The sequence below is a fragment of the Miniopterus natalensis genome, chromosome 11 (assembly GCF_054644295.1).
Source record: "Miniopterus natalensis isolate mMinNat1 chromosome 11, mMinNat1.hap1, whole genome shotgun sequence".
NCBI lineage: Eukaryota > Metazoa > Chordata > Mammalia > Chiroptera > Miniopteridae > Miniopterus > Miniopterus natalensis.
The window spans coordinates 24607981-24624202 of record NC_142091.1 but is presented as its reverse complement, the minus strand read 5'-3'; the positions used below and the strand labels follow the sequence as shown (position 1 = coordinate 24624202).

General features: G+C 44.9%; 1 protein-coding gene across 5 annotated transcripts in view; it reads left to right on the top strand.

Annotated features, from left to right (window-relative positions):
* Positions 1 to 16222, top strand: part of AMOTL1 (angiomotin like 1) — a 144492-nt gene that overhangs the window by 69297 nt on the left and 58973 nt on the right. For 4 of the 5 annotated variants that reach the window (XM_016206775.2, XM_016206778.2, XM_016206777.2 and 1 more), the window contains 2 exons: positions 6993 to 7142; positions 11529 to 12453. In XM_016206775.2, coding sequence (XP_016062261.2) covers positions 6993 to 7142; positions 11529 to 12453 — 1075 coding nt within the window. Of the gene's footprint in view, positions 1 to 5657; positions 6806 to 6992; positions 7143 to 11528; positions 12454 to 16222 lie in introns of those variants that run through there. The other variant, XM_016206780.2, reaches the window with a different exon arrangement.

Below are 16222 nucleotides of genomic sequence, written 5' to 3'. Positions count from 1 at the left end.
CTAGGTACTTCTAGTTTTAGATAATTTAAGTACCAAATATGTCAACATGAAATGTGAATTTTGATATTATTATGTACAATTTGAGTCAAGATATTTAAGTAACCTTTGGATTTTATGTTAAGATCCAAATTTTAAAAATTATTACCTTTTTGTAGATAAGGTCCTTTTTTTATGGATACTCACATTGTGTATTCCCTGTGACTCTGTGATCGGTGGGACTGGGATGACTCTTTTTTTTATGGTGAGGGAGCACATGCCGTCTGAGGTCTCCAGGCTCTGCTCCTGCTCCCAGACCTGGGAAGGGAGCAGGAGCCAAGGGCTGCCCCGAGGGCACAGCCCTGAGCAGAGTTGCCCAGGTTGAGTGGGACGAAACAGCACTTTTCTGTAAATGCGAGTTTGTGTTCAAGCTGCAAATCCCTGTGAGATTACTTCTAACATCATATACAAAGCCCCTGCAGGAATTAGATCAGTACACTTGTAATTAACCTGTTTTAGCACTAGATGGCTTTCCCCCACCCCAGTGGCTTTTACCAGCCTTGGCCTCCTGAGGAGTTTGAAAGAAAGAAACTCACCTTTGATTTAAGCTCTGTAGCATTAAGAATATGTTTATAACTGGTTATTTTTAAATGTATCTTAATTCCATTAATAAATATTTATTGAGTGCCCATTTTGTGCTAGAAACTGCTAAGTACTGTCGAACCTATGAGGATGATTCATTGAATTGTAGGTATGTATTGAGCGCTTTTATGATCTTATTTCTGCTAGAAACTGGAAATACAAAGATGAATAAGACATGGCCCTTGCTATTAAACAACTTAATGGGGAGAGAGAAAAACCTGAATACATAAGCAGTTCAATATATTTTTGCATGGAATGATACGGGAGCACAGATGAGTGGCATATGTATTAGGGAAAGAAGGGTAGATGACTTCCTGGAGGAAGTGGCACTAGAGTAGAGCTTCAGAGGACAGAGAATTGGCATACGTGTGTCAGCACTTAGTGTGTGCAAAGCAAGAGTTTCCTTGACTTAAGGGGAGGAAGTCCCTCCAGAGGGAGGAAACCTTGGGATAATTGCCTGTGTTTCTCTAGGGTTTGTGCAAAGGCAATAGACATGAGTTACTATAATGCAAGGCACACTGTGTTGTCATGTAGTGCTTAACATAAAAACAATGCCGTGTTCTTAGAATGGGAATCAGAAAACATAATATTTTTAAACTGTAAGTCTTTATATCTGTCACAAGTTCATGATTGTAAGCAGCATAAAGTGACTTTGGTTAACTTAAGCAAAACAGAGATTTGTTGGGAATACATTGGGCAACTCAAAAATTAATGGGAAGGCAGGAAATGGACAGGAACCTGTGTTGAGATACACCGGGAACCCAGGCAGGGGTATGCTGCTTGTGCTGTGAGGATGGGGCCACCGTGAAAACCACTGCTGTTCCTAATCTCTGGTCAAAGTGTTACCACAGATGAGTTATCAGTACCCTTTGTCTTTGTACCATTTCCTCAAGATTCAATGTCTTCAGGTGGAACATCCAGTTGATTGAGCTTAGGTCGATCGTTCTTACTCCTGGGACTGGGAAGGATGTTCTGGCTTCTGGAATGGGAGGTAGAACCTACCCCTAAGGCTTACACAGTGAGTGCAAGGCTCCCTAACTCCAAAAGTATTTAGAGGTGATTGATTCTTGGGAATATGGAAGGAAGTAGTGGGAAGCTGAACCACCTAATTTCTAAATGATTTTCCATTTCTATAGCGGTATGAAAATAATGTGCTTCTAAAAGGCTCCCTTAAATACTGGATTCCCCCGCCTCCTTACCCATACCCAAGCTACACTGTACTCTCCCTTCCTTTAAGAGATGAGGCACTCTCATGACTCAGTTTCTATGCTCCTCCTTTATGGTGCTGGGCTGATCTTTCCACCAGCACCCTTCCTCCCCCCACAGCAGATGAACATACATCCTGCAGTTGAGCTCACATGTCTCCTTTTCCTTGTCATTTCAGCTCCGTATAATCTCCCTCCATCAATAGGTAGTAATGAGTTACTCCTGGGCTTCCACAGCATTGTGTCCCTTTAACAGAGCACTTACTCTGCATTGAAATTTGGGTGCACATTGGTCTGCAGAGCCAAATCTTAGCATGCGAAGGTGAAGGACAGTCTTCCTCATTTCTCTGTATTTGTAGCTCCTAGCACAGTGCCCTGTCGACTCAGTTGCTTCTTTAAAGGTTAAACATACCTTCTGCATTTTGGTTCACACTGATAACATCACAGAGATATGTCTAAGTAAGCATTACAAAGGTGAACTTCACACAACTTTAGATAAACTATTCACCACAAGACGTAGGGAGAGTCAACCTACCACTTTGAGAGAGCCTAAATTAAAGAGGTATTGGTGTACTTATTTTACTTGTGTTCTGCACTAGATGGATTGGTGCAGAGATCAGAATTCAGGTTTGGTGCCCAGGAAGACCATACTATGTAGGGAATGGGGATCCTGGAAACCTCCCCCTTCCCAACCTTCCCACTCCCCATCTTGGGTTTCAAGTATTGGTTCCCAGGGGCAAGAGAGTGAGACAGCATATTCCAGTGTGTGCTCTGTTTAGTGGTGGAGCTTCCTGTTTCTTTTTTAAAGATGTGTGTGTTGCATGCAGGTGTTCATGGAGGAGGGTACATGGCCTGACCTACCTGGGCTTCACTCGGCCTCAGCTTCCTAAAGTGTGAATTGGCTAACCCACAAGAGCTAGCTTGGTTTCACATGAGGGCTAGGGGACAGACTAGCCCTTAGTTTTCAGGTATCAGTCATGGATTCCCCAGGCCCTTTTCCAACCTTGCTTGTAGGGCATCTGTCTCCTTGAGCAGAGTATTCCAGTTACCCGAAAAACCTGCCAGAATCAGAAGGCTTGGCTGCTTATATTTAACTTTGAGGCCACTGGCACACTCAGCAGATTCTTTACCTCTTTGAAAAGAAGGAGAAGCTGCAGAATGGTGTGTTGCTATGGTTGGAATCTCTGTTTTAAAGTTGTAGGAGGTTATTCTAATCTAGAAAGTGAAATTGTAACTGCATTAGGAGGTTTGGGATTACGTGGAACTGACCAAATGTTGTGCATGTTGGTGAAATAACACCTGGGAGCTGTTTTGCAGTTCATGGAGGCTTTGAGGAATGGGCCTCTGTCCTCTGTCAACTGCAAAGGGGAGAGCAAGTGCTCTCTCATCTCAGGGAATTAACTGCGGGGTGCAAGGAATCATCGGGTGCTCTCAGAGTGGATTAGAAGGGATCTTGTCTTCAAACTTACTTGGTAGTGAGACCATCCCAGAGGACAACGCCAAGTTCTCCATCGGTCAGCAGATAGTAAGAGAGCATACACCATACATACTGCTTGCAGAAAGTAGCAAGTACTCGTGTGATGCCTGTCTTCAAGCTTTCCCAGGGCAGTGGCACCAGCCTATATTAAATGACTACTGCAAAATACTAGGCAGTTGATGTTTAAGTGCTAAGTTGTGTGCTTCCAATCATAATTGCTGTGGCAGTTGAGGGAAGGAAGGGCAGTGTAGGGGGAAGGTGTGGGGATAAGCTGAACAGGTAAGTGGACTGGAGAGAACTTTACAGTAATTGTGGAGGAGACGGTGAAGCTAGAGGATAGCATTCTTAGCTGGGATTTGGAAAATGGAGATGACAGGTTCACGGGATGCTGAGGGGACCAGCGAGACTGACGACATCTAAGGGAGGGGTCTGATTGTAGACAGCCTTGAAAACAAACAGAATCGGAACATAAAGCTATAGCCAGCATGGTTAGGTGCAAGCGAGGGGCATGCTGGCAGTAGAATGTAAGGGCAGGTGATTTCCCTGCCGTGTGAGAGTTGGACGATAGTGGGGCGACAGTTTGAGTGTCCTAAGGAAACTTCTGAGCCTGTTGCGTTGGCCTGTTTACAGATTCAGGATCTGAACTTAGGGAAGTAAGTAGTTACGGTGGAGGTAAAACAGAGGAGCAGGTCACCAGGGTTCATGTCTTGCCCCTTGACTCCCCCAGGAAACTCACTTTATTTTGTCTTAATTAAGTGTTCCTCCAACAGTGGGGCCCTTTGTTATTGCTACTGTTGAATAAGAGAAAAAAGTTGTTCAGGATCACATTACCTAAAGGCCTCTAGACACTTACGAAGAAAGTAGCAGCATAAAACCATAATGGGAAGGAAGCCTTGAGTGTTTTCGAAGCAAGCCAAAACCAGTCACGCTCAAAGAGAGAAGCAAAGGTTCTTGTTGATGAACGACATGGGTCATAGTCAGTATAGGGCAGAAATGTTGACCCCTCCAACTAGAATTTCCAAATTTCACCCTTTATCAAGTGCGATACAGACAAATCTTGAGCTTTCCTTCAGGGCTGGACCCTGGGAGCTGCACATGCCCCTCTCCAGGGGAGACCCCACAGAGCCCTGACACCTTTACACTGACCTTAACTTTAACTTGTCCATGCTTTTTCCACGCTCCCCATGCAGACTGAAGCTGTGTGAGTGATCACCTTTAGATAGGGTGCTGGTTTGAAAGAAACGGGTGACTGTAAGTTACTAAGTTCAGAGGACCTTACATGGAAATAGTCTTTGTGAAGCCTCCAGAAGCAATACATGTATGTATCACACACTTGAGCCAGCAGAGTCCTTGAGTGGCTCGGACTCCTTTCAGAACTGGACCACTGCCCACCCAGAGTGGTTCGGTTGGTTTAGCATCACCCTGTGCACCGAAAGGTTGCCTGTTTGATTCCTGGTCAGGGCATATACCCGCGTTGCAGGTTTGATCCCTGGTCAGGGCACGTATGGAAGGTAACTGATCGATGTTTCTCTCTCACATCGATGTCTCAAAAAACCCCCACAAAAACGGACCATTACTTAGTCCTGGGGCTGAGCCAGGCTCGCAGAGGCTGCTGGGTGGGAGTGGTATCTTGAGACAGCGGTGGTTTCCCCAGGCTCCTGCTCCCGGGTGTGGAGAACCAGGGAACATTATAGTGACCAGTAATGGCTTAGCACAAAGTTCTTAACTGAGCTCCATATTGAAAGTGTATATCTACACATACATACTCTCACACACTCCTTTATATGCATAGTCACATATACATATATCCTTAGTGAGGCCTCAATTTTATTAGCAATCCACTCTCTGTTACCACTTAGAATTCTTAGTCGTGTGACTAGTATCACCCAAAGTTGTAATGTGCTGGCATGTGTCATTCCTGACTCAGATCTACTGTAAAAAATAAAAATAAATCACACTTTCTTTTCTTGAAGTGTGTTGAAGTGTGTGGGTCCTCAACACCTCTCTGACTCTGATTGGGTTGGGAGTAGGACTCAGGGTGCTGAAATATGTTTCTGTGCCTTGTTTTGCCTGTGCGCTGTTCTCCGCTGGCAGAGGGCTCCTCACTTTGGCTCCACATTGGAGTCATTTGGGGAGCTTAATAAAATACACATACATGGGCCCTATCCCTGGAGGTCTGGGTGAGGCCTGGGTACTAGGATTTTAAAAATTCTGGGTAATTCTAATGTATGGCCAAGGTTGTACCTTGCCCCTGTCCAATTTTCCACCAAAATTTTCCACCTGCCTGAAGTAGAAGCCAGGTCTGAATCTGCCTTTGGATCTAGGCCATTACGGTTCCTAATTTTAGCCCTAGACTTTTAGATTTATAGATGGAGAGGATGAGACCCAGAAAGAGACTGAGTTTCTTTCCAGAGTAGTCCTTTCAGGTTGGCCAAAAAGAGACCACTGACAGATACTTGCCGTATGTATTGGAACTGCAGTTTTAGGCTAATCTTCATACACCGTGTCATTCATACGTGATTTATATTCATCTTTAAGATGAAAGTCACAGTGTCATTATTTACTTTTAACTTTACAGGATAAATATTCTAGTTGTAAAAACAATTTTTTCCTCTCCAATCCAAACATGCCTATGATACATGTGAGCACACATACAAATATTTCATGAGGTGAAGAAACTCAGAAAGACGCCAAGTGAATTCCCATCGATGGCTTCTGAATCACTAGCTCTCTACTCCTAGCTTTGGCCCCGTGGGAAACGGGTAGACCTAGCAGACCTAGCAAGAAGTTTCAGATTACCAGTTTGAAGTGACTGCTGAGAAACATTATTTTTCTTGTAATGGAGTTATTTTTTAGGCAAGGCTTTAAAAAAATAGCATGACTCTTTCCCTGAGAGTAAATTAAGTTACTTTGCCAAAAAGAGCCTTAAACTGGGAGCCCACACAGAGAAATCGGTGCAGAGAGAGAAGACGGTGGACCCATCCTGCTGAGTGTTCCCAGGACTCTGTGTGAGCTGTATCAGAGTTATGGTAGCGGCATCTCTTGTTCAGTGACTGTGGGATTGAACAGTGAGTCATGCTTAATTGGAGCAAGAAGCACACTCCGGTTTGTGTGCAAAGCAGATAAACTGGAGCTGAAAGGCCAGTGGTTGGCAGAGGGCCAGAACCCATGAGCCCGGCCCCACGCTGCCACATGAGGCTCCAGGGACCTTAAGTAGGGCTGAGCGCTCTGTCCTGGGCTAGGACTCGCTCCTGCTAAGACGTGGTCTGGCGAGATGACCACCCCTCTCTGTATCTTTTATCTATTCCGAGTTGGCTGCTCTTCCCATCTTAGAGCTCCTTTTCTGGCCTCTTCGCGTCCCTGTTTCCTGTCCCCCTCCTTGCCTGTTTGGAACTTTGTGACTTGATTCTTGGTGGTGGTGCTGCCCTGTGGGTTGCTTGAAAGTGTCCACGCCTCCGCTCAGCGTGTCTTGAAGATTGTTATTTTGACTTCATGGGTCAGTTTGGTGGGTGGCTCGACTTGGGGGTAATTCTGAATAGTAACTCTGGAATTTTATGAATCAAAAAGACAGAGCTCCCACTGCAAGCTGAAATGTGGGAGAATGCCTCGCCGGCTCCTGTGAGTCACACAGGGAGGAGGAGAGGAGACCGTTATTGGTGCTAATAAACACTTTGCTTTTTTCTCCCCTGCAGGTCCCCCTCCTGCTTGTTACAGTCCCAGTAGTCCTGTCCAGGTTCTAGAAGACCCCAACTACTTTTTCCCAGACTTTCCGCTCTACTCTGGGAGGCATGAAACGTCCGCTCTGACGGTGGAGGCCGGCAGCACCATCAGGGAAAAAGTTGGTAAGTTCCTTTACTGGCACTTGTGTTGGAAACACAAAAATGGTCTTATGTGTCTCATTTCTAGCTCTTTCGCATAATTTTTTCTCTGTGCTTATTTAAAAAAATCAGCATATGGGATTATTGGTTGTCTCTTTATTGGCAGGTGCCTTATTTTTAATGTTTGTGCTATGGTGTTATTAAACAATTTTATTATTAATTTGTGAGTTCCTAGGTATGTTGGAACTTCAGCATGATACCATTTATTCCCTAATTTTTCTCTTAATTCCAAAATATTTTTTTGGATCCTTTCTCAGAATCTTTCCTTATTATTTTTCCTTGTCTACTTCATTTTAATCTTTTTGCAAATAATTCAGCAGTTCAGAAAACATTCAGAACTGTAGTAGGGAAGGAACAGCCTCCTTTGTAAAAACTCTCTGCCTGTTTTTGAGGGCTTTTGGAGATTGGTAAAACTATGAGGGGATTTTTAAAACCACTTTAGGGATGGATCTCAGGGTCCCAATGTGCTTATGAAAAGAGAATTTAATAGTTTTTGTGCCTCATGAGACCCCATTCCTTTTATTATTCATACAAAAAATCATTTTCCTCTGGAAATATATTTTTATTTCAATGGAAGTTTATTTAAAAATGTTGACTTTTATTTGGATTTGCTCGTTCGCCTTTCAGATGGGTTATCCGAGGGTAAGGGGACGTCCTTTTGCCCTCCTGCCCCCAGCATCTGTCAGGATGCCTGAATACCACGGGTTTTAGCCAGTCTTTGTTGAGGGAATGATGGCCCCGGGCAGGGCACACTTGGGTTGTTCATCACTTCTTCTTTTTTTTTTTAAATATATCTTTATTGATTTCAGAGAGAGGAAAGGAGGGGGAGAGAGAGACAGAAACATCAATGATGAGAGAGTCATTGATCGAGCCCACAACCCGGGCATGTGCCCTGACCGGGAATCGAACCCTGATCGCCTGGATCCCAGGCTGATGCTCAACCGTTGAGCCACGCCCGGCCAGGCTGTTCATCACTTCTTATGATTATACGGCAGTTCATCTTGTGTGGACATTCCATGATCTGCTTTTACTGTTTAAAATGTTTTGCTGTGGAATATTTCAGTTGCAGTGCACATTCTCTGAAGGTAAGGAATAAGTGTGGATTTACTCCACGCGTAATCCTGTGAGGCAGATTGGAAGCCTGTCCGTGTTACAGAGGAGAGTGGGTTCAGAGAAGCCAAGTAATATGCCTGAGGTCACAGAGGTGTGATTTTGGGGAGACAGGGAGAGTGATATAGTCAGAGTTGAGCTTCAGGAACCAGTCTGGGAAGTTCTTTAATTTATTCTATCATTATTTCTTGACTGTGGATCAGAATAGTACTGATGCAGCCTGTGACTATAACACAGAAAGCTATAACACCACCCTCTGGTGCTTGAATTCTAGTAAAGAATAAACATAGTGTGGACTGAAAAGAGAAGAGGCCGGCAGCTAGAGGTATTAGGAGGCTACTCAGGACATCTGAGCAACTGGTAAGGCGAACCAGAACTTGGGCAGTTGCCGAGGACATGGAAGCTAGGGCTGCAGTCTTTGCTGTTGTAGGGACACTAAAAATGTCATCTATTGTCACCTTTTCTTGTGTTTTAACATCAAAGAGAATAAGTGGTATATAATCCTAGTGGTAAACCTAACGACAGGTATCTGTGTACATCCTCATGTATATGTGTGAGGATACGTATATTTATATATCTCCTAAGCATATTACACTACCTTTATTTTTTCTCTTTTCACTGTGGACTAAGAGAACCTAGCTTGGCAGTTGATTAAATGTAGAAAGCAAAGGAGAGGAAGGGTCAAAAGTAAATCTGAAATTTCTATCAGGATGACTCCTATGAGGATGCCATTTATAGGTTAAAAAAAAAAAAAAAGAGGCAACCATGGGGAAGAAGATGGTTTAGGGGGAAATGAAATGTTCTATGTATATATAGAAGCATAGAACCATCATTGCATGGAGTTGTAGAACTGAAGGCTGCTCAGAGATGGTCTAGTTCATCTTCCTCAATTTACAGGTGAGGCTGTTGAACTAGAAGAGAGTGATTTGCTCGGAGTCATGCCAGTAGTAAGTGGTAGAAATTTTACAATCATAACGCTACATGATATCCTTAATATACTACTTGTACTGTTGTGAAATGGGGTAGATTTTATATAATTCACCCAAGGATATGCTTTCATTGATTCCTAGAGAGAGAGGAAGGGGGAGAGGGAGAGAAAAACATTAATGTGAGAGAAAAATATCCGTGGTTGCCTCCCCTACACATCCCAACCGGGGATTGAACCCGAAGCCTTTCGGTGAATGGAACAACACTCCAACCAGCTGAGCCACCCAGCCAGGGCTAAACTGTATATTTCGTGGAGCTCGTGTAGGTGTTCTTTTACTGGTTAAATGTTTGACCCCCCTCAATGGGTTGTGTGCTATGGAGACCCAGATGAGAATGTGTGATCCTTACCTTTAAGGAGCTTAAAGCCTGTGTAAATAAATAATTGCCATCTCCTGTGATTATTGCTCTCCTGAGATATCTGTCAATGGAGTGGGGATGTTTGAGAAGGAGGGCTCAAGCCTGCTGGGCTGCAGCAGGAAAGCATTTCCTCAGAAGGCAGCTTTGGCACCCTGACATGAAGCATGTCTAGGAATCTCCCGGGAGGACATGGTGAGATTCATCTTTCTAGGCAGAGGAATGAATTTGAATGAATTTGAGCGAAGGCCTAGAGGTCAGAGAGAGCCAGCGTGTCTGGGAACTGTATGTCCTCACGTATTGCTGCAGCTTAAACTCCAAGGGGTTGCCTGTGAGGGTGGTAGGTGGTGGTGGTGGCATGGACTGTTCCTGGATAGGTAAGGCTGTACCTGCTACACGGTGTGATAGGATGTCAGTTTCATCCTGTAATTAATTATTGAGGAATTTTGTGCAGAGGATTGATGTGATTAGGTTTTCCTGTTTGAACAATCTTGCAGGGGAGTGTGGGGGAGTGTGGGAGACAGGCTGTGGTCTGAGGGGTGGGTTTGGAAATGGGAATGAGACTGGTGTTGGAGAAATAGATGAGCAGGCTTTTGGAATGAATGGCCTGGATATGAGACGCTGATGGCTTATAAGTGTGGGATGAACACAGACTTTGTTGTGGAATGAGTTAGATACTGGCTCTGTCTCTTCCTACCTCTGTGACCTCTGTGATTTACCTTTTCTAAACCTCTTCTTATCTGTAAGATTGGGGGAATTAATGATTCATATGGAACAAATGAATATATGGAGAGAACTTAGTACAGTGGCATATCATACGCACTTTAAAAATGGTTCTTGTGGTTGTATTGTGGTTATTAATAATCAACTTGGAGATTGGCATGGGAATAAAGAGGAGAGTTGGGAGAGAGATTTTGGAGGTAGAATTGAAAGGCAGTCCCTGACTAGATGTTGAGGGTAAGGGAGAGGAAGTGAGTTTGGAAAACTACCAGGTTTTTGGCTTGGCAAAAATTAGACAAGGCAGGGATACGGGGGTTGGTTGGGTGGGTAAGTCTTGCGGGGTGAAGAAGACATGTTGAGTTTGAAAGACTCATGGGCCATCGGCTGGCGGTTGTAGATGTGTGGGTCATGAGTCAGTCGTTGAAGATGAGCAGTGGCTGTGATGACCTGGGAGACTCTGTTGAGTGAGGGTGGAAGAGCAATCAGGGCAGAGCAACCAGAACGTAAGGGGCAGAGGAAGTAAAGGGAGTCAGGGAAAGAGTGGACAGAGAGGCAGGGGCCAGGACCTGGTTGCGGAGTTAGGAGAGCATTTTAAGAAATGGGTGATCATCGTGCCAGATGCTTCAGAAGGGTTAGTTGTGTAATATGAGAGCTGGAAAATTCTCACTGGGCTTGGTTACTAATCAGAGCAGTAGGGAGGGCAGTGCACGGAGCATTTGGAAAGTGGAGACAGCAAGTGTCGATTGCGTATTGAGGACAATTAAAAGGGAAAGGAAGGGGAGAGGCAGGGTGGCAGTTAGAGGTATACGTAGGGCCTCGAAAAGGTGGTTTCTTTTTGTTCGGTCTTGGTTTTTGCTTGTATTTCTTTTAAGGTGGGAAAGACATGGCATGTTTATGTGAAGAAGAGAGGGGGCCAGTGAGGAGATGAAAGGAAAGGGAGGGGTTGAAGGATGGAGCAAGGCCTAGAGGTAGCAGGAGGCCAGGGAAGGGAGAGTATTAGAGACACTCGGAATTGGAGAAATACTTTGATGAGAAACTGCAGGGTACATGCAGGCCTGGTGGGTTTGAAACCTTGTTACATGGTACTGTGGTTAGAATGTTAATTATTTACCACATACTTACAGACCTATATTCCTGTGGAACAGCCTGATACCTTTCTTTCCTATGTTTATCTTATAGTTGAGGATCCTCTTTGTAACTTCCACGCCCCGAACTTCCTGAGGATCTCAGAGGTGGAAATGAGAGGTTCCGAGGATGCGGCAGCTGGAACAGTATTACAGCGGCTGATCCAGGAACAACTGCGGTATGGCACCCCGACCGAGAACATGAACTTGCTGGCCATTCAGCACCAGGCCACAGGGAGTGCAGGACCAGCCCACCCTACAAACAGCTTTTCTTCCACGGAAAACCTCGCTCAAGAAGACCCACAAATGGTCTACCAGTCGGCACGCCAAGAACCGCAGGGTCAAGAACACCAGGTGGACAATACGGTGATGGAGAAGCAGGTCCGGTCCACACAGCCCCAGCAGAACAACGAGGAGCTGCCCACCTACGAGGAGGCCAAGGCCCAGTCCCAGTTCTTTAGGGGGCAGCAGCAGCAGCCGCCGCAGCAGCAGGGGGCTGTAGGGCATGGTTACTACATGGCCGGGGGTACCAGCCAGAAGTCGCGGACTGAGGGGAGGCCCACGGTGAACCGTGCCAACAGTGGACAGGCGCATAAGGACGAGGCGCTGAAAGAACTGAAGCAGGGCCACGTCCGTTCTCTCAGTGAGAGAATCATGCAGCTGTCGTTGGAGAGGAATGGCGTTAAGCAACACCTCCCTGGCTCGGGGAGTGGCAAGGGGTTCAAGGCGGGAGGGGGACCGGCCCCAGCCCAGCCTGCAGGTAAAGTGCTGGACCCCCGGGGTCCTCCACCCGAGTACCCCTTCAAGACCAAGCAGATGATGTCCCCTGTCAGCAAGACCCAGGAGCATGGACTTTTCTATAGCGACCAGCACCCAGGGATGCTCCACGAGATGGTCAAGCCTTACCCTGCTCCCCAGCCTGCAAGAACAGAAGTGGCCGTCCTGAGGTACCAGCCGCCCCCGGAGTATGGGGTAACGAGGTGATTATCAAGTCTAGCCATTTCCCTCGGCTTTGCAAAACCCCGCGGTCACATTTTTAGCATTTGTTATTTTCAAGGCCCATTAGGTTTTTGTCATCAGTTTGTTTGTTTTTCTGTATATAATATTTAATAAGCCACTTTTGGGCCAAAATATGTAGAGTAGAACAGAACAGAGGGCAGTTGGGGATTTATGAGTTCAGGGGAGGAGCCTCAGTTGTTGGCTGTCCTTGGAGCTCTGCCTGGTGGCCAGGCAAAGCAGGAATTTTCCTGGCTGGCTCTGTGGACAGCGTCCAAACTCCTGGAACATATTATTACTAAGGGGTTTTATAGAGTCTTTCTTCATTGTAGGTTTTAAAGAAAAATGTAGCCTGAATGCTAGAATGGTGGAGTTAAAGGAACCTTAGAAATCATACCGCCCCATTCCTGTATTCAACGGATGACAAGCTAAAGCCTGGAGAGATTAATAAATTTCCACAGGACACACTCTGAGGCAGCTGGAGCTTGGCTCAAGTATCCTGGTCATTAATGTCCTTTCCCTCCATTATCCTGATTCTTCTTCTGACTGGTTGATGGAGTCAACAGCATTTACTTAGTGTGTATCCTGTGCAGCCCTATACAAGGTTCAGAGATGAAGATATGGTCCTTACTCTCAAGGACCTTACAGCATTGTCTCAGGGGAGACCAGCATCTGAACACATTGCAGTGCAGCGTGCTCTTTCAGGATAGGAGTGTCCAGTGAGCGCTGGATGACTCACAGCTGGAAGGAGTGGGGAGAGCTCCCCAGAGGAGGTGACATTTGAGTTGGGCCTTCAAGGGTAAATAAGAGTTGTGGGGTAGAGGTGAAGTAGCAGGATGTACTATTGCTGGGGGGAGGGGGAGATGTCATTTCTTCAGACATACAGTTTAGGAGGTTTTGTCTGGAATGAGCTGCAATACTGCAGAGCTAGTGGGACAGGGTGTGGTTAAGTGGCAGATGTATTTGGACTTGGAAGCTGAGACCAGTGGGTGAAGGTCTTTAAGTGTTGTAGTATAGAGTTCAGAATTTATCCATAAACAATTGTTTTTAAGTAGAGACTATGTTGATGTGTAATATAAAGGCTGACTTCAGTGGCAGTAAGGATGAATTGGAGGAAAGGAAGATCGGAGGCCGTGAGGACTTTGAGGGACAGTTTCAATAGTTGTAGGTTTCAGGCCATGGTCTAGGGGAGCATTACATACTAAGAGAGGTAGAGAAACAGAATTGACAGGATTTAGTGATTGCCTAGATATGGACATTGAGGGATAGGACAGTTGAAAATAATTGGAAATCAAGCTCTCAGGAGAGAAATTGGGGATTTGCCAGTGTTTAGATGTTGCTAACTCTGCCTGAGGAGAGCATGGAGCATGAGGAGAGAAGACAAGTGGCCATTGCCTATTTATCGGATATGTCTTTATTCTCACAAAGGCCTTTATCTGTTTCTGAATCTAATGTGCTGAGGCTTCTCCATGTGACTATAGCGATTGTGTGCAGGCATACCTGGGCTGTACATCTTCTAAAAAGGGAGTGGCTGGGCCTCGGCAGAGAGAGCTGGCCTACCGTCCACTCAGTGCCCAGGTGCTCACACATTTCCCCCCTTGAGGTAGGGACTGGCAGCTTTAAAGCAGTGAACCAACATTTAGACTTCTGCCAGGCAGCAGAACTCCTTCCTGAAGTGGGCATAGTATGATCCCACTGGGGGATCCAAGACGGGGCTCTGGAGACTCCTGTTCTTACTCTTTTATAGCTCCTTAAACCAAAGGAGAAATTTAAACTCAAAAACTATCAGGTTTGAAGAGGGGGAAAAAATAGTCTTCAGATCTCTGGTATTTGTACCACATTGGTATTTGTACCACATAATTGTTTAAAATAATCCACGGTGTTTTATCCCAAAGAATGGTATCAGAGTTTGATTTGTGATATTTCACATTTTTTTCCTGAATGTTTAACTCAACCTCTAGAGCTTGACAGAAGGTGAAAATATCCCCAAATGAAGTCCCCTTCCTTCCCGTTGGCTTTACTGTTTGTTAAACAGCAACGCATAACAGTGGATCTGTTTGCTTTTTGTCACTTGGCAGCAGATGTGATATAAGGTGGGAGGTGTAGTAAGGGGAGGAGGGAAGCACTTCTTGGAGAGAGCTACCCCTTTATTTGTGAAAGTGTCATTTGTCTCAAATTTGTGACGTCAGAAAGAAGAAGAAATGTATGAGGGATTTGAGCCAGTTGCCAGACTTGGCAGCTGGATTGACATGACATCAAAATGTCCCTGGAGACGTAACAGACAGGCCATTGAGGCTGGGCCCCAGAACCACAAGGCCCCTTTGTGGGCCTGGCCATGGCTAGCCAGAGTGGCTCCAGCGGCACAGCCCTCGCTGACAGAGTAAACAGAGTTGCATCCACACCAATCCTGCTTCAGACACATTCACTGTGGCCTGAGCTCCAAGGGCTGGATCTGAAACTCTACAGTGAGTGAGGTTCAAGCTATCTTTGACTCCAAAGATGAGCTGGACTCTCCAGTTTCACTGACACGCTCCCTTGTGCTTAAAGGGTTATCTGTTTGTCGCTAACGGTGATGGTTTAGAAAGCTGCAGGCTGTTGGGTCAGTATATCATAGGCTCCTGGACGAAGAGAGGCCTCTGAGTGAGACCATTGAGTCCATCTCCTTGCCTAGTGCTGCAGGAATGGGCTGAATATGTTGCAAATATTTATTCTCACACCTGCTCTGATCTGCTAAAGATGAGATGTGTGGTGCATTACTGTAAAGCACTTTCATGGGAAACGCCATGGAGGGGCCGCTAGTGAAGGCCTGGTGTACCACCTCAGCTTTTGTCGTGGGTGAGCTCGTGAGGCTGGTGGAGATGGAGGGACAAAGGTGAGGTAGCTGGTGGGGATGCCCGGGGAACATGAGCCGACAGTGGATAAAGGCTCTGGTTTGTCCTGTGCCGTCTTTCTTTTCCTGGGACCTGGAAGTGGAAATGGGTAGAAATGAAGACAAGGCAAAAAAATGGGACAGGTGTCCTATGGAGAATTGTGCTTTAATTAAAAAAAGGCAAGCATTTGGATGTAAGTTCTGACTCACTTGGTGAAAACACAGCACTTCCAGAACAATGACTTGGCTTTTGCCGGCTACACGGGTAACGGACGTGAAAGCATGAATGAATATCGGTGGACGATCTGATTTTTATCAGAGCAGCTTGGAGTACATTAGTCACATGCATGTTTATTTTCCAAAAAAATCTGCCCATATTTCCAAAGTGGAAACTAAATATGTTTAAAAGTTACTTAAAATATCCTTTCTTAATATGACCACTGTTAAACTTTTTCCTATATAAATTAACTTTTTCACGTGTTAAAATCATAAATTATATTGAGTTTAGTATCTTAGCTTTTTTTGGATAGTGTTTGATTACAGTGTTTTTTCCACCATATTTGTTTTTATAACAAACATTGCTGCATTTCATAAAGTATATAACTTACATCACTTTACAAATAAACATCACCATGTTTATCAAATTTTCCCATATTTTGATTTTATTCTTTAGGAATCATTATTTAGAAATAAAACTATTGGATAGATTTTAGTGAACATTTAATAAAAGGCTTCTGATACTGGATAACTTTGTAAAAATATTACAGTGCCTGTTTCACTGTACTTTGACCAACATTAGGTCATTATAATTAGAAAAACTTTGCTAATTAGTGTTAACTTCTTATTTTAATTTGAAATTATCAGCTAGTTTAAATTTTGGGAGG